The following is a 27,538-nucleotide window of genomic DNA, read 5'->3' on the forward strand; positions in this document are numbered from 1 at the left end:
ATTCATGATATTTAAATCATATATAGTAGAAAAACTAACAAATGTAATTAAAAGCGTTGGAAAGAAGTCTCTAGTCACTTTTATCTTTCCATCTGATTATTATAGGTCCCAATTTTTGCAATGGGCTTGAAAAACTGAAGATTATTATAGAAAAATTGTGTTAATATCTTTCATATCTTAATATATATATATATATATATATATATATATATATATATATATATAATATTTAAGTGGGTAAATAAATTATTACAACCTCTATAGATTAGTATAAGTGTACATGTAATTCTATATATATATATATATATATATATATATATATATATATATAAATCTTAAAAAAGTTCGAATTACTGAAATGTGAAATGTCTTCTATGTGTGCTGTTCATTTCATACTTATAATTCATACTTATATTTAATACTTATAAGGAAATAAGTATAACACATTAATTGTTTTTAATCCTTAATATAAGGATTAAAAAGTACAATTGCAGGAATATATATTAATGTAAATGTGGTAGTTGTTTTTCTCATGGAGCAAATTGATATACACATAATTTTAAAAAAATTTTTCATGTAATTACACACTTATATTTATATTATTTACATTTTTCAATCTTATCCAATAATTTATAGCATTTTGAAAATGCTAATAAAAACTTTGCTTTTATAGCTATTCCATATCAACTTTTACATCACACATATAGATAAATAATTATTCCTAAAATTCTAGAGATTGAAAAAACATTTTACAACATATAAGATTTTTTTTTATAACAATGATTATTAATATATAAAGATTCAATACTTACTTTATTTTTATTTTGCTGCAATCACGATAACATGAATATTAATTAAATTTTAACAATACTTTTGTAACTTTACTGAAATATTTATCCCATATTGTACCCAAGTTCTTTGAGACAATAAAGAACATTGAGGAGGGAAATATAATAGTTAATCATTATGATCATTATTTCAAGGAATATTAAGTTTCAAAGGAAGAATATTAATTTTTATCATTCATTATATTGAAGATGCATTTTATATATATATATATATATATATATATATATATATATAACAAAAAAATTATATAATTATTGTGTATATGTGTGAATTATATCTTGCAACTTCCATTGATGAATTTATTATAATGAGCTTATAATTTTTGTACTGTAAATCTTTAACATTTATTTTTAGAATTATGAATGGGAAAGACCATGATTTATATAAAAGATATATACATATATAAAAGATCTGTTTAGCTGTAAATATATATATATTATTTTGACACAATATATGTGAAACTCTTCATGTATGAGGATAATTTGAAGATATTAGATATTTTATATTTGCCTAATGTATTTTATTTGTGTATAAAGAATAAATATGTTGGGTGAATGTTTGAGGAATAATAAATGCTGTTATAGGATTTTATTTTTATTCAATTTTGTGTACGAAAGGGTAAAACTTCCGTTTAAATATTAAAACTCTATTAATAAATAAGGAGAATACAAATAAAAATAAAAATACGCCGATTATTTCACTCTTTTCACTACAATATGAGCCTTGTGTAACACATGTTCGAATTGAATCCTTTAGCATTTTTATTAAGATCTCCATCTTTATTTAAGTTCTCATGCACATATTTTATTCCGTAAACAAATTCTGCATCTCTTATAGATTCGTAGATCCCACTTTTTTGGCATACTATAATAAATATTCTGTATTGTATCAAGTCAATGTTTGATTAAATTGTAATGAAATAATTGAAAAGCTAGGTGGAAGAGGTGGAAATTGTTAAGTTTGAGAGAGAATGAATGTACATGTTTATTATATTTATTAAGTTCAGATGTTTAAATAAATAAAATGTGTAGTAAAAAAGTACATTTTTAACTTAAATATATATCCAAAACAGATTTAATAGATGAGCGGATTTAACGCTCGTATATAATTTATATATTTTATATATGTAGAGATAAATATATATAAATTTATAATTAGGGTTTATATGGAGTGCAGATGTTAAAAATAATATTAAATTATTGGAAAAAAAAGAGACAATTATATTTTTAGTAATACATTCACACATCGCTTATTTACATATATAATTGAAACATCAACGTAAATAAAACTATATGTAAATACTATTTTTTTTCCTAAATTCACGATATATCTGAATAATATTTGTTATCGTAGACAATCACAGTCTTACAAGTGTAGAAAAGTTCCTAATTGCAATATTATTTTAATACGAATCATTAAATTTTTTATTAACTTAATTATATTTTGCATTATTAAAAACATACATTGTTTAACTAAAGTTCATCTAATTTCGAATACACATATTTATTATAATGAATACTCATATGTATAACACATGTATTATAATACAAGTAAATATATGTATTATAATACAAGTAAGTTAATCAAATGCGTACATAATTGAAATGTGTGAAGAGTAGTATAGGGAGAGCATACACATAATATCTATTATTACAAAAAATTAATATGCCTCCCTAATTTAAATCTAAGTATGTATCATTCTTTTGATACACATGTTGACCTTTTCCACCAAACTAATCAATTATCAAAAAAATATCTTGCCATTTATCTCAAATAGAGATATTCCATTGCAACAAGTACGAGATACTTATTATTTTATGTTTAAATGATAAATAAATAAATAAATAAATATATATATATATATATATATATATATATATATATATATATAAATGCAATTAATGAATTCCAAGTAAAACTTTTTAAAATGTCTGTATACAAAATAATAATATAAATAAAATAAGCACCTTATAACTTTTTCAGCACCTATAATGTAATACATTGTCTCTCTCTTTTTCTCTTTATATTTGATCTTTTACTATATAATAAAGGATATAAATATATGATTATCGTTAAAATAAATGTTCAATCATGTTCATAATGTCGTCGGTATTTTATAATATTCAAGAATTGTTTCAATTGTACATTTCTCCAAAAAATATTACAGATTATTTGAAGTTTAATTTAAAGTTAAATAAAGATAAACATAATTAACAATATTGATAATTCTTGCTTGAAATAGTTACCTTGTTAGCATGGAACATCCCTTGGATATAACGGTCTAATTAAAAATAAAATAAAAACAAAGAGATAACAATAATGACATTACAAATGACGATAGTTTAATAATGATGTCATGATTCGGTGAAAAGAAAATGTGAAAAATCATTATTTTTTGCAATAAGAGAGAGAATATATATTATTACAAATTACTTACATGTTTGTACACATCCAATATTGAATTCAGCATTAAGCAACATATGTATACACCTTTCTGTAAATCACAATACATCATTAGTCAATGATTTGTAAATATTAGTTACGATTTATTATACAATATGCTTCATACATACCGATCTTCCGGTGTACGAGCCAAGTATTCTCGTTCGATTAAACCTTCGATACGTTTCTTAATTATTACAGGTGAAGGCAAAAATCGACCTCTTAATTGCTCTGTTACTTCTGTTACAAGTATATTGTGCTAGTAAAAGAAAATAAGTTTGATATTAATATTACACTTTTTTATATATAAATATATATCCTGTGTATATAATATATATCCTATGATTCATGAAAGTATATTTTTATATTTGTAAAATATATATTAATAGATTAATATTATTTAAAAGAGTAAATTTTTTATTTACAAGAATTTTTAAATTACATACAGGCATACGCTTTCGAGCTTTCATAATCCGCACGATGGCAGCTTCGATTTCATGTTTTCGGTCTTCGTCGACTTTAATGCGCGTTTCTCTTCTCTCAGGTTCAGATTCTCCTTTTGCTGCTACAGTCTGAATCTTCACTCTTTGCAAAATAATTTAAATAATTAGCAATACTAATTATATATTACGCACATACATTTTTCACACACACATATACATACATACATACATACATACATACATACATACATACATACATACATACATATATATATATACACATACACAATACATTTATATATATCATATGCACCTGTGTAATTTGCTGGTAAAACTATCATTTACACAGAAACAGTGCGAAGGTTCGATTTCCTTGGTACGAGGGTGTTTAAGTAAAATTCTTTGTGAAGCTTTACCCATGGCAAGAGATTGTAATGCTCTGACCAAGTCCCTCTCTGGAATATCGGTTTCACCTTGAATTTCCTACACAATATTTATACATTTATGTATATGCAGATAAAAATAATATTTTATTTTTTATATGTAATGCCATATATACGAAAATGATTAAATGATTATTTAAACTTACATATTATAAAACACTAACCTCATATGTTAATCTTTCTCTTTTATTGAAGAGCATTAAAACACACATTTGATAAGTGGAAACTTGTATTATGTGTTTTCGCGGTGTACTACATGCATTGCTTCGCTGGCTCACTAAACTACCACTTGCACTACTACCATTTCCAATAGAACTTGATGACGATGGAGTATCTAAACCTCCACAATTACTTTCTTCTCTTCGTGGTCCATGGAATATAGCATTTAGATCAGCAGAGCCTAATAACAAACATTTTTTTATTCCATTGTTATTAAATGCTTCAATAACTACAGATATTAATAAATAAAAACATAAAAAATTGCTTACCTAACTGAGGCTGCAACGTCAATTGTCGACCACTATGTTTAGCCAAATAGAAGCGCCGAAAGGCATCGAAGGCATCGCGCGGTGCAGTGGGCATACTGCATTTTGGGGTGGCTGATTGAGTCGGCCAGAAACCAGTTGTGAGCACCCGAACGCTTATATCGACACCGTGCAGATTCGTCTTTATAAGACAAATAACAAGATAATATGATATATAACAAGTACATATATATATATATATATATATATATATATATATTAATTCGTTTATAAAATTAAAAAAAATAATATTTTAAGTAATATTTTACATATTTTTTTAAACATACCCAAAATATTGTGAAACTTGATTATATATAAATATCTCTTAGAAACATAATAAATACTTATATAATACTTTAATATCAAAATTATGTGTTTAATTATAATAAAATTATCTTATAATTAACTAAAAAATTATCTTAAATAAAAAAAACTATTTTGTGCATTAATATTTTGTACTTTATGATAGTTTGATACTTACATTAGCTGTAAGGACATGCTCTTTAAATTCATCCATAATTGTGTTACTGACTGTTATATCTTTAAACATGCCTTCTAATTTTGATGTAAACTGACACCCACATTCAGTCTAAAAAAAATAGAATTAAAAATGCATATTATTAATTTTGGTACATGTTTATATTAATTTACATCTCATAGATCACTTTTCTTCTTATATATATTTTAAGAGGTGCATTCCTACATAATACACACTTTGAATTTATTGTGGAGTTCTCTTTTCTCGTTTCTGAGATATGTGATTTTGAAATATTGTAAAAATAAAATTTTTAGAAAAGGATATTTACAATATATGCGAAAAAAGTAACCTACGAGGTGTAAGTTAATTATTTACTTTTTTTTTATAGCAATATAAGCAATTCAAATATAAATGAAATAATTATGGAAGATAATTCTTAATACCAGTTCTCACCTTAAGTTTGGATATCATATTCTTTTCACTATCATCTGAAACAGATTTATTTAACAATAATCGCTTGGCTAAGTGTTGCTTATAGTACCGTTCAAATACATCTTTTTCTTGTAAAAATCGGAATAAGACCATAGTTTTGTCTAAAATTCCTTCAATTTCCTGCTCTGTCATCTAAAATCAAACATATTATATAAATAATATAATGCGATGTTGATATGCGATTATTAACATTGCGATTGCGATGTAATTATGTATGTGATTACTAACTCCTTTAACACCTTTCTTCAATTTGTCATCGATAAAGAGTGAGAGATATTCCGGACTTTTTGGATTTAAATTAAGGAAATATTCAAAGTCCGATGCGATCATTTGTTTGTAATTTTTATCGTTATTGAAAGAATAATGTAGAAAATGATCAAAGCGGTCCTTTAAATCTAACAAGTTTTGGACGTAAAGAACAGCATTTGTGGTTGATTCATGCTCTTCTTGCACCAGAGCTCGACCCTGCTCTCTAAGAAATTGAGACACACAATCGCACACGGTGCGTAATCCGTCCGACACTCTTGAAAATAGCTTATACATACAACTAAGATCTTCTGTTTTGTGATTTTTGAGCATGTGTACTACACCACTATTTTCCATCTAATATAGAAATGATGAATTAATATATAATATATATATTATAATATCATGGTATAAGCTAAATTACATTAGCAATTAATAAAATAAAATTAGAATAAAAACAAGATAACACACCTCAACAATGGTTTTCATGTGGATTTTGATTAATTCTTCTTCTACAACTTCTACTATTCGTGGTTCGGTGGATTCATCTAAATAATGTTTTGCTCTTTCAGATTCTTCGCAAATTCTAGCTTCAACTTTTTTTATGTATACTGAGGCGCTGTTTTCTGCCAAAAATTTTTGAGATTCCATCTGAAAAAAATAATCTTGAATGTTACATGTATAGGTGCTCGTATTAAATACATTTTGTACTAGACACTTACTCTATAAAACTCGGCACTTTGCTGTAAAAAAGGCCTTTCAAAATCTTCTTCGTAAACTTGACGACTGTTAATTCCAAGTAACATTAACATTTGGCAGGCATTTTTTATAGCGCTACGATCTACAACTTCTCCTCTTCTTTCCCTTGCAACCATACCTAATAATGTCTCGCGTAAATGATCCCTAACACATCCATATCTAACGACCTAAAAGCATTATAACAAACAATTTACTAACATGACATATTATGAAAAGATTAAAAGTATATTAAAGACTTATATGTATAACAATTTTACAAATATGTAAAATATAATCATCCCAAAGACTGATCATATCAGAGAATAGAATTTTATATATATACGATTTCAAAGTTCTTTGAACTATTTAATAAAAATAAAATATTTATGATAATTACCTGATCTCGAAAAATAATTAATCCAAGATTATACACATTGTCTACATCATTCTGTTGAACATACACTCTGTCCATATACATTAATATATCCCTAATCATCACCATTGATGTTTGGTGATCGTTCCATGCAAGATTCAAAGTTTGCAGGAAGTTATTATGCAGAGATCGAAGAACATCTTCCCGTACTTTGTTTTCAAGATGATGTGTTACGACTTCTTTCAATCCTGTATACAAGCGTTCACCATATTTGTGAAGAACCATTGTATAAGCATTGCGATAGAGTTCTTCAAAACTGAGGCCAGAATTATTCTTCTTCTGTATTTCTTGAATAGCACTTTTCAGTAAAGCCCAAATGCTTTCTACATACTTTTCATCCATAGTAGTCTAAGAAAATAAAATAGTATAAATAGTAATCAATTAATTCTGGATAAGACTAAAAATATCTCTACTGATTTTTATTGAACAGATGCTATGCAATTAATACAACTGTTTATAAAAAAATGCTAAGTGTAAGCTTACATAAGTATAAAAGCAAAGTGTACATATAATAATTCTCACAAGAGTGTGATAAATTATGAAAAGACTGTTTTTGTTATTACATACTTATATTAATCCTGATATAGGGATTGTCTTAGCCACTCTACCTATTTGCTGCAGATCATAGTTTGCAGTTTGATAATTCATATATGTGCAAATGTATTTTTTTATATACAAATTTTATTTGTATGTTTTGTTTCGTGCAACACAAAATAAATGTAATATAATCACACCTTCATTACAAAAATATATATTTACTTTAGAGACAGAGAAAATTATTTGTTTTGTTTTTAATAATATGGTATATTAATTAAATGTTTTATCTGTAATTTGATTCTTGATATTATCAATCATTAAGCAATGCAAACTAATATCTACTTTTAAATAACATTATCCAACTAATACAATATAATTAGATTTAGTATTAAATTCAAAGTAAAATAAAAATCTCTAATTAAATCAATGGAATTTTCATATTATTTATATAATGTAAATTTATTAATCAAAAACTATGGATCATGTATATTTTATAAATACATTCATATATAACATACTTTTTAGTTTGAATAATATAATCTAATAAATTATGTGTGTGTGTGTGTATATAATATACAAAGTATAGATGTTCTTATTATCATTTTATAAAAAAAGCTAATTTTTTGTAAATAAAATTATTATCATCATTTTACCTTATGTTATTCAGTAATAAAAATTCAATAACAAAAAGTAAGACATTACTAGTTATAAATTTGACAAATAGTAAAATATTAAAAATTTAGAACATGTGATATAACCTGACTAGATAGCATATATCCATATTGCAATTGTTTTATACTGCTATGGTAACCATCAACGATTGTTGACTTTAATAGTAATTCAGTAATATAAAAATGCATAATATACATAATACATGTGTACCTGTACATAATTACAAAAAAAGTAAAAGATAAGTGTTAAATGTTGACATATTTATAATATATTAAATTTTATTTATTGGACAAAATATGTACAAAATATATCATTGCACATGTAATTTTTTAAAGGAATCTAATTAAAGATGTTGATGTAACGAATGATATTTATTTTATATTAACAATTTATCAATTTCATATATATTATTATGTCTATTTCAAAGTTTCTTAGTAATTAATCCACAATTGATGCTGATTTGAAAGGAATTAATTATTGTAATCATATAAATGTCGATTCAAATTAATATGTCTAATCAATGTAATTAATTATTACATAAAGATATACATTATGTCAATATTATGAGATAATATGTTTAAGATGATGTAATGAGTTATATCTAATTATTTGTAAATAATTAATTATGTTTGCAGAAATTTTATTTAAATTTAATCTAATATCATCTGATTTCATATTTTTCGCCATTACTTAGATGGTACATCATTTAAACTTCTCTCTGAAGACTATTAAAAAATGTGATAATTATAGTGAAATTGAGTTACATGCGAGTAAACGCGAGAGTTGACAGACATATTATAAACTGCGAGTAATAAAGATATTTAACGATAAAGATATTTAACGATTATATTCGCGTGAACAAGCATAAATTTTGCATTCCAATGAAATATCTTTGTTGGATAATAATGAAATCGTTATGATACAAGCCGTCACAATTCGATACTCGACTTGCATTTAACGGGGAGTATAAGTTAGAGAGAGAGAGGAGAGAGAGAGAGAGAGAGAGAGAGAGAGAGAGAAAGAGAGAGAGAGAGGTGCAATTATACTCTACTCTCCAGTTGTGTGCGAGATACATAGGTAGGTTATGGAATTATGTTTGTACACGCATGGTGTAGCGCGATAGGGACGGATAAAGAGACTCGAAATAAATAAATAAAATGATTCAACATGAAGAGGGGAAGAGGAGCAATGGTGTTGTGCTCCCTCGACTTCATCGAATCCTGCTTCAAACTCTCGTATCACTCACCGGAAAAGCACGTATGCGCATCTTGCTCTCCTTCTTCATCAGAGCACTGCTCTTCATCATGTCGAATTTTCGATCTCAACGCGTGCTCAACGGGTCCTCTCCTTCCCAGTTAATGCCTTCCCGACGATGCTGCTACGATAATCGCGTGGCACCGCGTACACATTGATACCGCTGCTTCTTTTTAAGCGTAGCGAGCACACATTTGGATATATCGGGAACAGCCGATGATCGCAAACCACCGTGGTTGCCGTGCGAGGAGACGAGTGGAATCACTGCCGAATCATACTCGCGGATTCAACGTAGAGAGAACCGATGACGGGCGAGCACATTTAACGACGCGTTTCACGGCGTCTCTCTCTTGCAAGCTCCAACACTGTTTCTTTCTCCGGCCTGGCGAGCGAAACGCTAAACGCGCCGAGAGGTACGCGCTTTTGACGATCGAGGCGAAAAGCGATGACTGTACAAGAGCGTGAGAGACGGAACGAGGAGGCAGAATATCGGACAGAGACAATGAAAGAGAGAGAGATAGACAGACACGATACAGAATCGCGGCCAAGAGGGATATATCGCACTTCTGTCAACAACCTGAGGGGATCCGATCTTCTCTTTCATCCGCAGCTGCGAGAGTCTCGATCCTCTGTTTCGACGATGACGATTGTAAAGATAACGAGCGTTCACCGATCGCTTACCGAAGCATCCGTGAATGCAAATGTAGTGACATAATTGAGACGAGTCCGGTACAACAGCACCGCCACGCTAACGTGAGTTTTCGTTGCGCCAACAACACCGCCACCGTCGTCAACAACAGAGAGTATTTACCATTAGAGAGAAGCTTGAGAGCGGCCACGCCAGCATTTTTCATCAAAATCCCTCCTACACTAGCGCCATCGCGTCTATTTTCGTTGCTGATAAGATTTAGCCAAATCCATTTTTCAACTGGTAAAATCGCAGATGTTCGCGACATGAATCAGGATTATCGCAATCATAAACTTATGATATAGAACTCTGAGATTTATTTTTGTTTTTTCCTTCTTTCTCCTTGTATCGAATTACAAGATTTTTATTGAGTCGTGTGTAACTTATTAATTTGTAACGTACTGCGTAACTGCGCTACTTTCTTAATCTCTTTTTACTTTTTTTAATATTAAAATTTTATAAATACACTAAGAATTGAAAAGGAAATTTTTTGATCCAAACATTTATTATGGAAAAGATGCATATGGGAAATGTGAAATATTGTATACAATTCTATTTTTTAATTTATTTTAATTTTCTTATGAAAGGGTCCTTTTTCAAATATGTATCATTCTTTTTTTATATATTTAGAAAAAATAAAAACTTAACTATATTTTCTTCTTAAAATATTAATATTTATGGTTTGTTTATTAAAATCAAATTTTAATATAAAAATGTATTTTTTATTTTAGTTATCATTATTTTAAGTTTTTATTCTATTTATTTTCATGTGTTAAGAACTATTTATTTTATATACAACATGACAATTGTTTAATACTTAAAAAGTTACATATTTAATGATTTGTTTTTTTATCTATACTTAATAAATACAATTTATATTTTTATTTTTAAATTCTTTGAAATTATCTTACTTTGATTAAAAAATTGTTAAAATCTCATGAAAATCAAATTTCTCTAAATAATTATTCTCAGTCTATCATTATTAATATTAAATATAAATATATATAAATATATAAATATATATATATATATATATATATATATATATATATATATATATATATGATGTTCGCATTGTAATTTTTTTCATTGATGATATATACAAGCTACATGAAAATGTTTCTTATAATATTTGTACAAGCATTGATAATCACAGATATATGATTATTATTGTAAATTGATCATTGTATAGTGTCATTAATTTCAGATCAATTTGTAGAATCAACTCATTTTAAGCATACTTGAATCAAAAGAAATCATATATACTATTACTATACCTATAATGCTTACAACAATCGCTAAAATCCATGTATTCCAACAATTATTCCCCATGTTTCCTTGGGATAATTTCGAATTTTCATACTTATCTTTCCTCTTTCGGCGTGGCTTGAACTTTTTTTCAAATTTCTCAATTTCTTCCCGATTACGTAACTCTTCTGCTTCTCGTTTCTTTGCTATAATAGCTTCTTGAGCCTCCTTTTTCTCAATCTTCAATGATTCGCACACATTATCGCATTCTACAGTAATTTGCTCCTTTTGAAGACGCAAACAAAGAAAGTCCTTTTTAATTCTTTTACATTTACACCATAATCTAACTTTCTTGCTACATTGCTCCTGTCCTTTGCACTCTCCTGGATGGCAATCATTAATGCAACGGTGGCCGCATGAATACTGAAATGAAAAAACACATTATACTTTCTGTTAAAAAAGAAGCAAAATTTATATACATTTCATCAAGAGTACATGAATGTAATTACATTTTTTGGACACTGGTTTCCACATTTGAGTAATTCATCATGTTTCTTATTTGTCGCAGTTATCAAGTCTACACAATGTCGGTAAAGGGTACTAATACCACAGTGACAAGAGATTCGCACCAATTGCTTGCACGGTTTGCAAGGCGCTGGATGACAAGGTTCCGGACATGCGTGCGTACAACCCGATAAACGTACGAATTGGCATTCCTTCTCGCATTCCATACATGGTATACCACTGTCTGATTTGTTATCAGAAGTTTGTATCTTATGACAGGTCAATTCGCAGGTATGATTTTTACACGGCAATAGTTGGTCACAAGCCCTGCCGCAAGAGCTTGGCTTTGACATGTGACACGGCCAGGGACGCGTCTCATGACCGCCGAGACAGGTCACGAGCACGGAAATTTCACATGGTGGACATGGTAAAGTCTTCAATTCCATAATGTCTTTACCAGGTTTTTCCCAAGGTCCAATAGGTTGTGCTTTTACTCCGTTCGCTTTGACCTTCACCCAGACCTTCGTGTGACAAGTGGCTGGACAAGAATGACCGCATCTTTTGTGTATCAAGCCGCAGATCTTTTTGCATGGTGGACAAGGTCCTTGATGACATCTATGAGTTTCCCTTTTGTTGTGATGACAATCAGGCGGAATTTTACAGGATTTATTACATGGTGGCGGTTTGATTCTTTTCCTGGTACCGCATGGCACTGTTATTTTACTACTGCCGCATCGACATTGTACAGTGTCCATTCTCGTGCATGGATAGCAAGGACCACTGTGGCAAGGTGCGGCGCACTTGTGCTTCCGACAATTAAGCATATTTTCGCACGTTTTTTCACAGGGATTGGATGTATTCTTCAATATGCAATCGCAACATTTTTTATTACATAGGTGTCTGCCACATAAGCGCATTTGTGTACATTTCTTGTTGCAGTGAAATTCTTTTCCACAAGCAATCTCTTTTGTATAACTGCTGCATCTGCAAGCTTTTGTTATTACTTCCAGACACTGACCACAACGATCAATATGGCATCTCATATTGCAGAAATGTGATCCACAGTCTAACAATTTCCCGCAAGTATCGCCGCACGTTGGTACTTGTTGCTGCCTGCACGAAACATCGTATCGTTTTTTCCCGCAAGGACAACATCTATTCTTCTCCAGTGGACAATTACCGCAATCATCGGGTAAGTGACATGTACTCTCACAAATATGTACATTACAAGAGAATTTTCTATTACAAAGTCTCTCACAACTCCACGTACCTTCATAGCATTTTCCTTCCTTTTGATTACTCTTACAGTGGCATTTCAGTGATACTATTTCCATACAAGGGGGACATTCTCCAGCATGACACAAGTTATTACAAGTGTGCGAGCAAAATTCATATTTTTTATCACATACTGTTCCACAACTCCAATTTTTAGCATTACAACGACGTGGCTGCGGCAGTAGCTTGCCACAATAGCATTTGACCGACACCATCTTTGCACATGGTGGGCATGGGCCAGGATGACAGAGCAATACACATTTGTGACCACATTCTGGTTGTAAGAGCTTGCTACAAGTTTCGCCACAAGAATGTGGAATTATCCAGGGTTGATATGGAGGATTTATAGTCTTTTTACAGAAACATTCATATGATCTTGGAATCTGATCCTGGTTATATTCCATGCGACATTTTGGGCTGTAATATATGTATTTTTGGTCAAAATTAAATAGAATTTTTAACTTATATATGTATTCTATGTATTATATGAAACTATTTTTAGAATATTTTATGATGTATACCATGCCCAGATTGGTATGATTCCTTTAGCCTGTTTGTAACTTAAACTGTCATTAATCCAACGTAAGATGCAGGACATGTGCAAAAATGCATAACATTTGTTACAGTTCCATATCTATATAAAAAGAGCAGAATAATAATAAGAAACTACTTTATTATACATGTATTTGTACTGAAAACTTATATATATATATATTTTTTTTTTTTTAAATTTAAACAAAGTTGACTGAGAAAATATATAATATACATAACAATTTAAAAATTTATATTTTAAAATTGTATAAATATTATTACTTGTATATAAATATAGACAAAAATTGCAGAAATTTAATTTTGCATATATTTAGTAAAAATTTAATAAAAATATATTTAACAAATTAAAATATTAATCAGGCAGTAATGCCATGTTATATATGAACATACCGGATCTATCTTCTTGACAGTTGATATGCATATCAAACAAACAGCGCTACTTGATTGGAAAGAATTAATTAAGTATGATATCACTTTCTCTGCATCCGTGCTTTGTCCCTGATATGCTGACAATACTTTGCCCACTACATTTTGAACATCTTCTTCATTTGTTTCATCTTCTTCTTCACTAGATGAATTTAATGACATGTTGGCCTCCAAGTGTCTTTCGATGGACAACTTATTTTGTGCTTGAGCTCTCCTAAATTTTTGCATCTTGAAATTCTACAATTTGGTAACATAAATCTATTTGACAATTAAAAACTTGATTATACATATATACACGTATAAGTAACAGTTTGTTCATAACTAATATTGAAAGCACACATCATTTCTATCATAAATAAATAACAAATTATTGATATTATAAGATAGCTTTGTATATTTTTATTGAAATATATTAGCACAATTATAATAAATATTTACTTTGCATCTAATGCGTTACTTTACTGCGAACAACATAACCGGCAAATTGTTATAATTTCTGTAAAAAACAATCAAATAACAAATTGTATATGTATTGGTTTATAATTACCGATTTTCAAGATTAATTGTGATTATTTCTAACTATATTAGGTTATCTTTGAATACTTCTTATTTAATTCTTATAATCAGAGAGAAGACGAGAGATGTCATAGCCTGCTTTTAAGCCGTAGTCACACTAAGTCACACTACGGGTTGCGGGTTCGGTTGCGGTTGAAATTGACCAATCAAAGTAGCCGGCCGAGAAATTGCTTTGTTCTGATTGGTCAATTTCAATCGCAACCGAGCCCGCAACCTGTAGTGTGATTACGGCTTTAGGTAATCCATGGAAGCGATACTCCCTCTGTGGACATTAAAAACGTGAACATGAACTACAAAGCCAACGTCCACGAATGTTCTCAGAGGATAATACATATGTCTCTCTGATAATATAAATAATATAAATAAAAATATAAATAATTTAATTAATAATTTAATAATAATTTATTATATAAAAATATTAGTATGTTCTCTCTTTTCACGCTATTATTTATTTATTTATTTATGTCTTCTTTTTCTTTTCAACATCATTTATTTATTTAGCTCACTATAAGACAATCTTTTAAAATATTAGATAAATATTAAAATATTATAGCAAAACTAAATATTATAGAATTTGACTTCGGTAAAATAATCGAATAAATTAAAATAATTAGCTCCGTGATAAATCGTTTAATAAATAATATCAATATTAATCAATAAATTAAAATACTTTCATAATTTAATATTCCACGTTAATGTATATTTTATAATATATAAAATATTTCGGCAACGAATTATCAATAACACGGCGTTCGACTTTGGCAATATAAAATATAAACAGTAGCGCGCTATACGTTACCGCTTTGTCATCATTCGCATGGTGACTCTCGAATAATAAAGTAGTGGTGAGAAAGGCTTCGAATATTGTCGAATTTTTTTTCTAAACACGATTACAATTAGTATCGAAACATAATTTGATATAATTACTAATAATTAAAAATAAATTAACTTATGATAAACGTCATGAAAATGACGCAACGATAAATCTTTATCGCGATCGACGAATCGCAATCATTAATTACTGCGAATAAAAATTGAAAAAGAAAACATAAAAGGGTATAAAGAAATTAATTTTATGATCTTTCGATTATTAATGATCATTATTATAATAATTTCTCTAACGAAACATATTAGAATTAAATAAATTTTGACCAATGCTTTAAATTTTCTTAAATTTTCTTAAATTTCTTTAAATTTTCTTATCGACAATTATTCATAGAATATTTCAACGACAAATTATTATAACAATAACATAGTATAAGGCCTTGGCGATATAAACAGTATCACGGCCTTGGCGATATAAACAATATCGCGGTAATGTTTATGATTTACGATCATTCGCACAGTAACCATGAAGTAGTAACGTTTCATATATTATCAAATTCTCTTTCTACATAATCAATCTTGGCGATATTATAAACATTACCGCAGTAATATTTCTGACTTACGATCATCATTCGCTCAGTGATTCTCGAGCAGTGAGGTAGTGATGTGAGACGTTCCATATATTATCAAATTCTTTCTCTAACCACAATTGCAAATGCAACGAGGAACTTTTCGTGCAATTTATAACATTAAAATATATCTATTTAAAAGTAAAAATATAAAAATTAATTCCGCGCAATAATTAGTTTTAAAATCAATTATTTTGAACATTGCTTTATAGATTTTCTCTTATCTTTTATATTTTTATTTATCGTTTATATTTGCGAATTAAAGTTTATATAGTATATTACAAAATTAATTATATATTATATTATATATAAAATTATATATAATATAACCCTCCCATGGGGTACACCTTGTCGCGGTGGGAGGGCTTAGTACTTGGATGGTGCCTTGAGATTTATTTAAAATTTTTCGATTTATGATAAATCTTAAGGTGCTTGAATGGGAAGCTAAGTACCCTTTCGCGTCGTCGGTGCCGTCAATGTGCCGCGGACGGCAAGCGCTTCGTCAACGCGTCGCGTTAGGTATATACATTTTAGAGAGTGCCGTTAAAGGTATATACATATTAAGTATATACATCGCGTGATCAAATATAAAATTTTTAATCGCATCGAAATAGTGCGGGAGTGCCGTTCAGTATCGCGAGTAAAAATAACGAAAATAGCGATATAAAAATATCGCTCGCGAGTGCGGGAGTGTCAAAGTATCGCGCGCCAACATGAGAGGAGGAGGAGGCCTGGGAGAGGCATCCTGCACCGGCGGAGCAACCTGATGGTGAATATCTATTATTTATATATTAATTGTTATAAATCGTTAACTTGTTATAAATCGAATAATAATTCGATCTTGTTATTTAAATGATTTAAAGAGAAAGATTTTTATAAAAGTCATATAAAATTTTCTATTTAAAAAACAGTTTCAAAAATTTATAACATTTTTCCATACGTGTTTATCTGCTTATTATTTTACATATCGGATATAAAATTCCGCGCGATAAAAATTTTTTAAAATATTAATTGCATTTTGTGAGCATTATTATAAATGAATTTTATATTTGTATGTTACAGACGTAACTTCGATAACTACAACTCCGCTGTTGCGCATCAGTGTCGGTGAGTGAGAAAAACTTTTATTTAACTTTAAGGTAATGGATTCGTAGAGATTGTAGATGTAGATGTAGATTGTAGATCGTAGATAAATCTGTTGCCTTAAAATGGATGAGCTAGGATGGATTAAATTAAATAAATTAAATTAAATAAATAAATATAATTAAATTAAATTAATTAAATTAAATAATTTTAATAAGTCCTTTCGAACTTATGCTTTACATCTATTGCGAAAATATATTGAAATATTAATTAAAAAAGAAGAGATCAAGAAAAGATTTTTTTGTAAAGATTTTGTTTAATTTATTAAATAAAGAACACCTATTAACAATTATCAATTTTATCAATTTTTGATGCTAATTTATTCTTATAATACGCACTTATTTTCTAATTGCTCATAGCTCATCCATCGTAGAATTTATTTGTAGATATTGTTTTTAAACTTTACTTTAACTTAATATAAAGCCAAATGATTAATTAATTAAATAATTTGTAATATGATAAATTTGTAATAATAAATATACACATTAATTTTATATTTTATTATAAAATATAATTTATAGAAATTTGTAGTAATTTGGCTTTATTTCAGTTAAAATAAATTATATTTTAACAAAAGAATTTTATCGCTGTCCCTCTCGTCAGATAATATTCCTAAATATTGCTAATTAAATATAAAGAAATGTCGAATAAGAGAGGTAAAATTCGATGTGATAAGACAACGATTAAATATTAACTTTACAAAATTTAATGATCACCTTCGATATTATAAAATCACGAGTTAATTATTATGAATTTAATAATTTGTTTTTTCAGTTATATTTGCATTTACGAATTTTGTATTGGAAAATATTCATACATAAATTAATAAATGGTTGCGAAATCATCGTATTTTTCCCACGTTCTTTTCGCGTTCTTAGACGAGATTGTCGTTTTAATAAAAGAGTTATCATTGTTCCTTCCGTTAAAATATTAATGAAAGTTGCATAGCTCGCCGAGGAGTCGAAACGATTTTCATCATGGAGAATTATTTCTCACCGCTTTTTGTGAGATCCATTCGCGATGTCTAGTTCGGTGCCCTGTTGAAAATTGGGAATTTTTATTGTAAGATTGAAGGAACTAATCCCAGGTTTTCCTGGCAATTTCCGGAAACAATGATTTTGGTAGTAATTCAACAATGATACGTTTCTTTAACGTCGAATTAATTTAAATAATATATATTTAGATGAGAGAAATGTATCTTTTCTTTTCTTCGTTAAAAATCTTCTATCATTATTAGGATTGATATTATTATTGTCTATATATATAATGCTAGAAAGATTTAATAGTAGATTAAATATGAATATAGCGTTGTGTATAAATTTTAATTTTTCAAGTTATTTCATATTGTAATTAATTTAACTTATATAAATTAATATATTAATATATTAACTTATATAAATTTTTATGATAAAAATGATTACGAACGAATATATTTTTAATTCATATAATTTGTCTCTTGAAAAATTATTTCTAGTTCGATTAATTGGTTAAATATTTATATATATCGAAATAGCGAACCGAAATGCAATCGTTTAATTCGATTAATTGATTCAATTAACTGCAATCAACTGTCACAGACAGTTGTTGGTCTGTAACTCAGGACTTCGAATATATATATAATCTGACCGCTGAATGATTAACTGCATATGATGAATATATGTTTGATTTATAAAAAATTCGTAATTATACGATATTTCGAAAGGGATATCTGATAGAATAATATATATTTTTTAAATCTCCATTTTATTTTTTTATAGTAAATACAGTAAATTTTTTATAAAAACATACATTTTTTTCAAGAATTTAATATATTTGTGAATTTATATTTTTATGGTACAAAGTTTTATACTTAAAATTTTAGAAATACTTGCAATTCTTGAATTTCTAATTAGTGCCACCTTTTATCTAATTATATTCGTTGGATGTTTTGTTAATATTTCATAATTTTAATATTTACAGTTCGCGGATTATTCACCCGACATCGATGATTTTCTAGCTTCCAAATATATTCTGAAATAGGCGGATGAAATATTAGGAAAATATTAGGCGAATATGATCGGATAGGAGGTAATATTAACAGAAAAAGACCGACCGTCGATAATCCAGCGAACTACCGCTAAAGGTAATTTAAACAGTCGATAATGTAGTTAGGTAATTTTACTAGTGCTACCTCCAACTTGATTATATTCGCCTAATAGTTTCCTAATATTTCAGAATACGTTTCCAGCGAAGAATTTGACATCGATGTTGGCAATTAATGAATTACGGATATCGAAAATAAGTAAAAATATGAACTTTCAGCGCTGACTTATTTCCGGTAAGTCCCATGGCATCTCTTATTCTTCTCTCTGATAATTATTTAGAAGTATGCGTTCAGTTAAAGATCGAATCAAACAAAACAAAAAATACGAAAATATTTTATCTCTATCAATCATTCAACACTGAAGAAATATTTATAGTTTCAAATATTTTCAAAAATAAAGTCCATCCTTGATATACAGTAAATTGGGGAGATATAATTTTTTAATTTTTTATTATAGTCGTCGAAGTTAATCGTAGTTTAGAAAGAAAAGAGGAAAGATAAGAACATTTTTACAATTTTATAATTTTAAAAGATTTAACAAGATGTGTATCATAAAAATAAAACTCTCATAACAACAAAAAAAGTATTAAGAAAATATAAACAGATAAATATTGTACTAATAAAAAAATTATGAATTTATAATGCACAATTTTAAGTCTTATGATTAAGTCTTTTATTATATCATGGCTTAAAATAAAATCTCTTGACAATTTGTTAGAATTTTTTTATTTTTCATTTTTTGATATAAAGATTGGTGGTTTTAGTTTTGTAAATAAATAACAAAAATGTGTACAAAATATTATAATTGTATAATTTATACTATACATTTATAATGATATATTGATAGAATTTTAGATTCTTTATACAATCTTGTGTGCAGTATTCTTACATAATTATAAATTACTTTCTTTATCATAAAAATAGTGTTGCACAATTTTTAAATACAAATATTGAAAATTGCTCTATGAAGATGTGTATGTAGCATTAATCTCAGGAGTGTCAGACTTACATTTACAAGTACAGTGGCAATGAGATCGCGTTAATATTAAAACTACATTTTTAAGATGTAAAAATATTAAACACATACAATAAACTGTATAAAATATTTGTGCACTTATATATTTAATTGTTATAATGAATAAGGCACTCAGCCTACTTCTGATTATATATTCTATACTATATAACTATTTACTTAATATATAATGAATTGCGTATTAAATCAGGAAATGTTGCATTTGAAACCTGCCTGCAAGTATCATGGATAATTAAACGTACTACATACATATACACGAATGTATATAATGTAATGAATATATTAAATATTCAAAAATAAGCACATACACATACACACACATACACGCGCGCGCGTGTGCGCGTACACATACACACACACACATTCTATATATATAAAATATTATAAATGTTTTTTCATTTATATAACAATGATTGTTTTTATGGACGGAAATAAAGTAGCTACCTTTTAAGTGCTTTTTTACTACTCACAAAATTTATAAAATAATCTAATACGTTATAAGAATTAAAATTTAAAAAATTCATTAATTATTAACTTAATAGTTTTATATGCACATGGCATTGTCATGCTATATTCAGAATACAGATATGACTAATAATTTGATTTGTAAATACATTGATTGCATAAAAAGTAAATTAATTAATAACAAATAGATTTTTGCATATTATTTAGAATAAACAAAGATATGTTAAAATTTTTATAAAAATAATGTTAATTATTTTCAATTCATATATGCCTATTAAATTATTACATTTTTCCCAATTTTCACAACTGCATATAAAATTGTCTTTAAAAATTTTAACTTAATTTTATATGGCATTATATATGAGAACAAATAATTTGATCTTTTAAAATTAATATAATTATAAAAACCTAGATATAAAAAATAAATTAAATAAATGTCGATTTGTGTAATGGTAACTTAATTATTAAACAGCTGTTTGTGGTACTCCTTGTACTAAAAGCGTCTTACTTTTAGCTTTCGGCAGTGTAGATTGACTCATTGTTTTTGTTAATTTAGGCTGACCATTAGGCGAGCTTGTGACAAAACCTTCCGATCTCATATCTTTCAAAGAGACATTAGAATTACTACGTAATGAGGGTGTAGAACTAAATTTTCTGTTATGTGCTAGACGTTCTTGTAATCTTCCTTCGTTTTGACGTGGTATTCTGGATTTTACTGGTACATCACGATATTCGTATATATTTTCTTTAGAGGCACGCGTTAAATTCTCGATTCCCTCGGAATGCTCATCCTCTCGTACCATCAGGATGTCTCCGCTATAGTAGTGATCAGATTGTCTGTAGAAAGAAACATATAGAAACATATTAGATATATCTTTACATATATTGCACATAGAATATATGTATAAAATATAAATGAAATTAAATTAACGATTGTACACATTATTTTATTTATTTTAATTAAATATTTCTCTATCTATATAAATAGTGTAATGTAATATACAAATAATATAGTGCAATTAATAAAGCATATATATGTAAAAGGCAAAATAGTGTGCAAAATTGTGCATAAAGTATTTTTTTGTAAATACCTGCACTCGTTCTAGCTGCTTTTGTTTTGCTAATTGTAAGCAGAAATAGAGCAATTAATCAGCAATTTTATTTAAAAATGGTTATATGAGAAAAAGATAAAGAAACCTTATTCCAATTACATCCCAATATATTCATGAACCAAAACCAGTCTCTGCATGCGCTATCGCATTCGGTCGCAGCGAGTGCTATCGAGTTATATTGCAGTTACATGGATTTGGTTCTGTTTACCTTTTCTTACCTTTTGGCATTACGCCAAAGCATACAGCACACCACAGAGAGTACAAGTAACAGCAAACATGCTGTTGACATTGACCAAAATGCGATTTGCAGCGGCTGTTTAGGTTCCCACCAATACTGTAATAAAAATTGTAAATATAATAAATGCAACCGTGTTTTAATAATAACATGAAACATTACAAAAGTTATATTACAAAGTCTTACTTCGGTAACAGGAGGATATGTAGGAACAAGATAACCGATAACGGTTGGCAAATACATAGACCAGAACGCGCTCTCCGTTTGACGATAGTTTATTTGAATAGAGCTGTTAAATGTTGTATTGATATTGAGATATCGTAATTGTCCATGACGAGCGAGATCAAAATGTAATCCCAAAATTTGTGAAGGCGTCGGATTTCTAAAATAAGAATAAAATAAATTATTTTAATTTTTTTTAATTTTATAAAATGTTTTATGTAAGTAATTGTAGAGCAGTATTACTAGATATGTACCCATATTTTGCAAAATTAGAGTATGCCTCCATGAAGAAGCGACTCATATTACGATCATTGTCGGTCCACATATCTCGACTTAATTTCCACTTTTGTGGGAAAAATTCTGCATTAATATATATTATATTAATATATTATGTTAATAAACTATGTTAATATATTATGTTATAATTATTAATATTTAAATCAAATAAATAAATGTATATACATATATATATATATATATATATATATATATATATATATATGTATATATACCAGAGTCCATAAATGGTGCTCCTGTTAGCCACAGAAGTTCTGTATCATGAGGTACTCTAGCCCATTCCGGCGAATGAAGCGCTTCTATCGAGGTATTTAGAACATATAAGTAGGTTGGTACGTGTCTCTCCACTAAGAGCTTTGCTATTTTATCAAATGGTGCAACATAATGGAAATCTGATAAGAGCTGAAAATATTAATAACGATCAAGATAAAGAATAATGCTATATAACAGAAATTTTATTTGGTACTGTCATATTACTTACATTTATATATTGATCACGTATGTGTGTAACATTTGTTGGATCTGGCCAATATGTATACATATACTTTATTGCTTCGTGGACACCTTGTGGATTTAGAGTATAATTATACTGTAAGACTAATTCCCAAACTTTTTGATCGAATAACTCAGAATTTATTATATATCGATTTCTCGCTAATGTAATATTATTCTCTGCAATGTAAGAATTATATGAAGTGATATATATGTATAATAATTTACAGCACAATAATGTATAATTGACTAAAATAAATAATATGATTCTAGATGCAAAGAGATAAAAATACAATGAAACAAAAATAAATGAATTGATGGATAACATACTTATAATAAATGAATTGATGGATAACATACTTATAATAAATGCTGCTTCCTGAGTTGTGACACCAGCCATGTACGCTAAATCTCTTCTATATTTACGAGCTTTAATACTCTCTTCCGGTGTTTCTGCAAAAAAACGCCAGTCAGATGCTCTCCAATCCTCATACCAATTATCTTGAGGTATTGTAAAGTTTATATCTAATACAGGTGCCCATGGAAACATTCCAACATGTGGTTTCAATTCGGAATTTCCCAATTCAAGGAAACTACGTCCATCTTTTAGGCATTGCACTAATTTCCAACTGCTCTCTATACTACAGCCAAGCATTTCTGCAAATACCCGAGACGTATTTTGTACTCGATACTTATCTATTGTCACTGCCCAATCAGCTAATGCTGAACCTGATTGTGCTATTACTTTTGATACCATATGTCGAGTTCTACAAAATAAAAAAATATATAATTTCAATATATAATTACAATATATATATATAATTTCAGTTACCTAGGCGCAACCATTAATAATCCCGCACTTGCTGCTCCAGCACCTGATCCAAAAAGTGTTATAGAGTCAGGATTTCCATTAAAAATGGCTATATTGTCATATACCCATCGTAATGCCATAGCTTGATCAAGAATTCCATAATTTCCAGGACTATTCTCATCACCAGTACTTAAAAATCCTAAAGATGCAATGGAATGGATTGTTGATTAATAATGTAATCAATAATGTGAATTAAATGCTTCAGAGATTTTACAGTGTCTTTTTAATTATACTCACCAAGAGCACCAAGACGATAATTTATTGATACTACTACAACATTGTAAAAGGCAGCTAATATATGAGCTGGAAACAAATTACTAGCCCCATGAGTAAATTCACCACCATGTATATAAAACATCACTGTATATTTGTTTGCTAATCCAGAACCAATCTGATATAAATGTGTAAGTTTATTTAATGTGTAATTTATTTGCAATTTATTTTAAACATAAACTTTATTTTTTTTATAGATTTAATGTACTTACAGAAGGTGTAAATATATTCAAATATAAGCAATCTTCATCAACATCTCGTACACCTTTTGTAGCCCCAGTATATTCGCTAGGCTGAGGACATGCTGGTCCCCAATCAATAGCTTGTAAAAGTTGCCATCCTCTACACAGAAATAAATGTTTTTTTTAGCATTGTACCAGTTGTTGAATATTAAGATAATAAAAAGTATGTTTTATGAAATATTTTATATTAACCTGTGTGGTCTAGGAGGTTTGAAGCGGCCTTCTTTTGTAGGTGGCATAGCATAAGGAATACCCAAAAATACATCGACACTTTTTGTGACTCTTTCTACTGCCAGATTCCAAGGCCTATGCCTTGCATTTGGATCATCATACAGTCGAACTTTGAAGCCTTGAACTTGGCCATAATTTGTATTCACTATTACATCTCTGTCTCTAAAATTTTTAGAATCTGGTCTTTCTCTGCCTTGAAGATCTTCGCGCCAGCCACCCAATATTCCTGGTAATGGAAGTCTTGCTGTTGTCTCCTTTAATAATTTAATCTTCATTAGTATAAATCCTAATCAATTAATCCTAAAAAAATCATCTTGATTGAACATCTCATTTAAATATCTTTTCACATGATACATGCAGCGAAATGAATTTCCTCACTCACATCGTAAAGATATCTATCCTCTGGTGCCCTTGTAGGTCCTCTGTAAATAGGATCCAGGTAGCTGGGCCGATATCCGTACCTTCTATCCTTATATATATAAGTCCTATCGAACGCGTCTCGTGGTGGTACATACACACCGTCACGTCCGTAGTATCGGCTACCAGACATAGAGTCTTGGGCGAGCGCGACGATGTCCGTCAACAAGACGTAGAAGTAGCAACAAACAGCAACGCGTCCTATGAACGCGTGTTGTCTACGCATGGCCATTCTTCGCGCGATAGATTCACACAGGTGTGACTTTAAACGTCACGTTAAACTGTCACTTTCCGTTACGAGGAAACGCGGTAAATTCCCTGTCACTTCGCGATAAATGAGATAAAAGCGAAAGTCTTCTTCGTTGGTTCCCGCGCAGGCTGATAGTTTCTTTACCGATTATTGACGAAGAATGAGAGAAGAGGCATGGGCGCGTATTAAATGGACGTGTATACGATTGTGAATTTTCGTATGTATTCTTTCAAGAGATACGCGAGAGGAGCACTCTTCCTCCACCGCGTTGTTGTTACGAAATGTTTGCCACACGCGTTCGAAAGCGTCCCTACCTGAACGGCCAACACCCTATCGCCCCCCCTACGTCACGTTTGAACGTATACGTCAGGTAGTCCCGTCGCGCTCGCCGCGCGTTGTGCCCTCCGCCCCCGTTCTTCACCTCTTCCTCGAGTCGATAATACGAAATGTCACGATCGGTGCTGCAACAAGTCCAAAGGCGGGATAATAAGTAAAATATAAAAGCAAACGAAAGACACGAATATGTATCTGCGTCAATAATTATAAATTAAGATCTGATACATGTGCATGTGATTTCAGTATAAAAATTGCCTCGTTAAAATTATATCTGTGATGAGAATTAAATACAAGATTATATAAATATATACGAATATTTTATGAAATATTTTCATTTGATGAATATGTAGCCTTTGTTGAAAACTAAAGTGATTCTTCTTTCCACAATTCAATTTAGAATTTAAGTTTAAAATTTAATTAGATTTTTACTTTATTTTTTAAAATGTAATTAAATATCTTGATATCTTGATACTTTCAGAGTTTCTCCTATATTTCAAAGAAGATTAAAAATAAAATGTTTATAAAATTAATTATATATATGATATGACTCTAAAAAAAATTAATGTAATTGTCTTTAGACAATTTTGTCATTCAATTTCCAATAAGAAATACTGTCACCTGTATCAAACCCATCTATCATGAAATATTTTATTTGAGATTTATAACGTTACATTTATTTCTATATCAAACTTAAGTTACACGACAGTGAAAATTATAATTATGCAATTAATCAATCTTACCTCTAATTAACGTAAAAAAAAAATGTTAAACGCGTGATACCAATGTATATATTGTAAAGTTATAACTTCATCAACAAACGAACTTGTACAACGCACAGCTACTTATTCTCCGATTATACATATAGTTAGATTTCACCTTCAGTATCGTTATAGAGGAAAGAAGACGTATGTCGAACACGTTAATGAACTCATTCACGAGTCATACCTTCCGCTATCTTGCCATGAGAAACCGAGATTAAGATCGCCTACACGAGTACCGTGCGCTCGAAGCCGAAGAATTACGTGAAAATGTGCGTATAGTAACTTGGCTACTGTCTCGCGCACTGTTTGCCGATAGGTGTAATGTTGCGAAGGGCAGTGGCCGGACTCTACTAAGTCATAATGATGCTGTCGCGTGCATATATGTCGTCGCAATGGATGGGCAATGAGCCGCCCACGCGCCTAAGTCAGCGGCCCGTTGCAAAAAGCATCGTGCAGTAGATTGGAGGCTAACAAATAACGGGCAAATTAAAAATTTAAATTTCAATATTTCTATTTATATCTATAAATTTTTATCATGAACGTGTAATATTCATGATATAAGCAATTGATTATTCATCACTGAAAATAAAGTATAACATACAGTATTCTAGTTTATTTCTAAATATTAAATATTACTCATATTATAAAAGTTATATGTTTTGTAAAATTTATTTAAAGGAATCTTGAATCTATTCCAAAAGAAACAAAAAACTTTTGTCAATGTAGAATTATAAACAAATTTACTTAATTTTTCGTTTATGGATTATAATATGTAAATTTGATTTTTTTTAAATATTTTAA

General features: G+C 29.0%; 3 protein-coding genes and 1 long non-coding RNA gene across 9 annotated transcripts; 1 reads left to right on the forward strand and 3 right to left on the reverse strand.

Moving 5' to 3' along the window:
* Positions 1–1,269: 1,269 nt before the first annotated feature.
* LOC105258988 (cullin-3) lies at positions 1,270–10,293 on the reverse strand. 2 transcript variants are annotated; one of them, XM_011270629.3, is made up of 14 exons: positions 9,544–10,293; positions 7,053–7,436; positions 6,640–6,843; positions 6,389–6,568; positions 5,900–6,274; positions 5,633–5,803; positions 5,183–5,290; positions 4,666–4,843; positions 4,342–4,577; positions 4,048–4,217; positions 3,738–3,876; positions 3,423–3,550; positions 3,287–3,343; positions 1,270–1,713 (listed from the first exon to the last, which is right to left on the reverse strand). In XM_011270629.3, exons 1-13 carry the CDS (start codon positions 9,601–9,603, stop codon positions 3,319–3,321), a joined length of 2,358 nt encoding a protein of 785 aa, XP_011268931.1. In that variant the 5' UTR covers positions 9,604–10,293; the 3' UTR covers positions 1,270–1,713; positions 3,287–3,318. The 2 variants fall into 2 exon arrangements, with proteins under 2 accessions (XP_011268931.1, XP_011268930.1); XM_011270628.3 differs by lacking the exon at positions 1,270–1,713 and adding an exon at positions 2,953–3,130.
* LOC112639927 lies at positions 10,116–12,397 on the forward strand. Of its 2 annotated transcripts, none has more exons than XR_003123749.1 (3): positions 10,116–10,304; positions 12,056–12,187; positions 12,271–12,397. It is a non-coding gene; the product is annotated as an uncharacterized LOC112639927 (long non-coding RNA). The 2 variants fall into 2 exon arrangements; XR_003123750.1 differs by having other exon boundaries at positions 12,056–12,223; positions 12,271–12,352.
* Positions 11,313–14,903, reverse strand: LOC105258987 (NF-X1-type zinc finger protein NFXL1). 2 transcript variants are annotated; one of them, XM_011270626.2, is made up of 5 exons: positions 14,792–14,903; positions 14,209–14,481; positions 13,788–13,900; positions 11,997–13,683; positions 11,313–11,910 (listed from the first exon to the last, which is right to left on the reverse strand). In XM_011270626.2, the coding sequence occupies exons 2-5, from the start codon at positions 14,470–14,472 to the stop codon at positions 11,461–11,463; spliced, it is 2,514 nt and encodes an 837-aa protein (XP_011268928.1). In that variant the 5' UTR covers positions 14,473–14,481; positions 14,792–14,903; the 3' UTR covers positions 11,313–11,460. The 2 variants fall into 2 exon arrangements, with proteins under 2 accessions (XP_011268928.1, XP_011268929.1); XM_011270627.2 differs by having other exon boundaries at positions 14,209–14,502.
* Positions 14,904–21,281: 6,378 nt separating this feature from the next.
* Positions 21,282–27,082, reverse strand: LOC105258990 (neuroligin-2). 3 transcript variants are annotated; one of them, XM_025415329.1, is made up of 14 exons: positions 26,922–27,082; positions 25,356–26,101; positions 24,935–25,227; positions 24,713–24,842; positions 24,465–24,618; positions 24,189–24,366; positions 23,717–24,123; positions 23,346–23,536; positions 23,080–23,266; positions 22,822–22,927; positions 22,532–22,727; positions 22,329–22,444; positions 22,090–22,118; positions 21,636–21,835 (listed from the first exon to the last, which is right to left on the reverse strand). In XM_025415329.1, the coding sequence occupies exons 2-14, from the start codon at positions 25,620–25,622 to the stop codon at positions 21,801–21,803; spliced, it is 2,289 nt and encodes a 762-aa protein (XP_025271114.1). In that variant the 5' UTR covers positions 25,623–26,101; positions 26,922–27,082; the 3' UTR covers positions 21,636–21,800. The 3 variants fall into 3 exon arrangements, with proteins under 3 accessions (XP_025271113.1, XP_025271114.1, XP_025271115.1); XM_025415328.1 differs by lacking the exon at positions 22,090–22,118 and having other exon boundaries at positions 21,282–21,835; positions 26,922–27,081; XM_025415330.1 differs by lacking the exon at positions 22,090–22,118 and having other exon boundaries at positions 21,658–21,835; positions 22,319–22,444.
* Positions 27,083–27,538: the final 456 nt, after the last annotated feature.

This window comes from Camponotus floridanus, unplaced genomic scaffold (genome assembly GCF_003227725.1).
Source record: "Camponotus floridanus strain SB8 unplaced genomic scaffold, Cflo_v7.5 scaffold12, whole genome shotgun sequence".
NCBI classification, from domain to species: domain Eukaryota; kingdom Metazoa; phylum Arthropoda; class Insecta; order Hymenoptera; family Formicidae; genus Camponotus; species Camponotus floridanus.

Excerpts from the sequence above, each read along its gene's own strand:
- LOC105258987 (XM_011270626.2), bottom strand. The coding sequence starts at position 14,472 with ATGCAAAAATTTAGGAGAGCTCAAGCACAAAATAAGTTGTCCATCGAA. Across the intron at positions 13,901-14,208 it reads CTGTCAAGAAGATAGATCCG|ATATGGAACTGTAACAAATG; the intron begins GTATGTTCATAT and ends CTTTTTATATAG. Across the intron at positions 13,684-13,787 it reads ATCATACCAATCTGGGCATG|CCCAAAATGTCGCATGGAAT; the intron begins GTATACATCATA and ends CATATATTACAG.
- LOC105258990 (XM_025415328.1), bottom strand. The coding sequence starts at position 25,622 with ATGGCCATGCGTAGACAACACGCGTTCATAGGACGCGTTGCTGTTTGT. Across the intron at positions 24,619-24,712 it reads TGAATATATTTACACCTTCT|ATTGGTTCTGGATTAGCAAA; the intron begins GTAAGTACATTA and ends CATTTATATCAG. Across the intron at positions 24,124-24,188 it reads TTATTAATGGTTGCGCCTAG|AACTCGACATATGGTATCAA; the intron begins GTAACTGAAATT and ends TTTATTTTGTAG.
- LOC105258988 (XM_011270629.3), bottom strand. The coding sequence starts at position 9,603 with ATGATGAAGAGCAGTGCTCTGATGAAGAAGGAGAGCAAGATGCGCATA. Across the intron at positions 5,291-5,632 it reads ATATGATATCCAAACTTAAG|ACTGAATGTGGGTGTCAGTT; the intron begins GTGAGAACTGGT and ends TATTTTTTTTAG. Across the intron at positions 3,344-3,422 it reads GCTCGTACACCGGAAGATCG|AAAGGTGTATACATATGTTG; the intron begins GTATGTATGAAG and ends TGTGATTTACAG.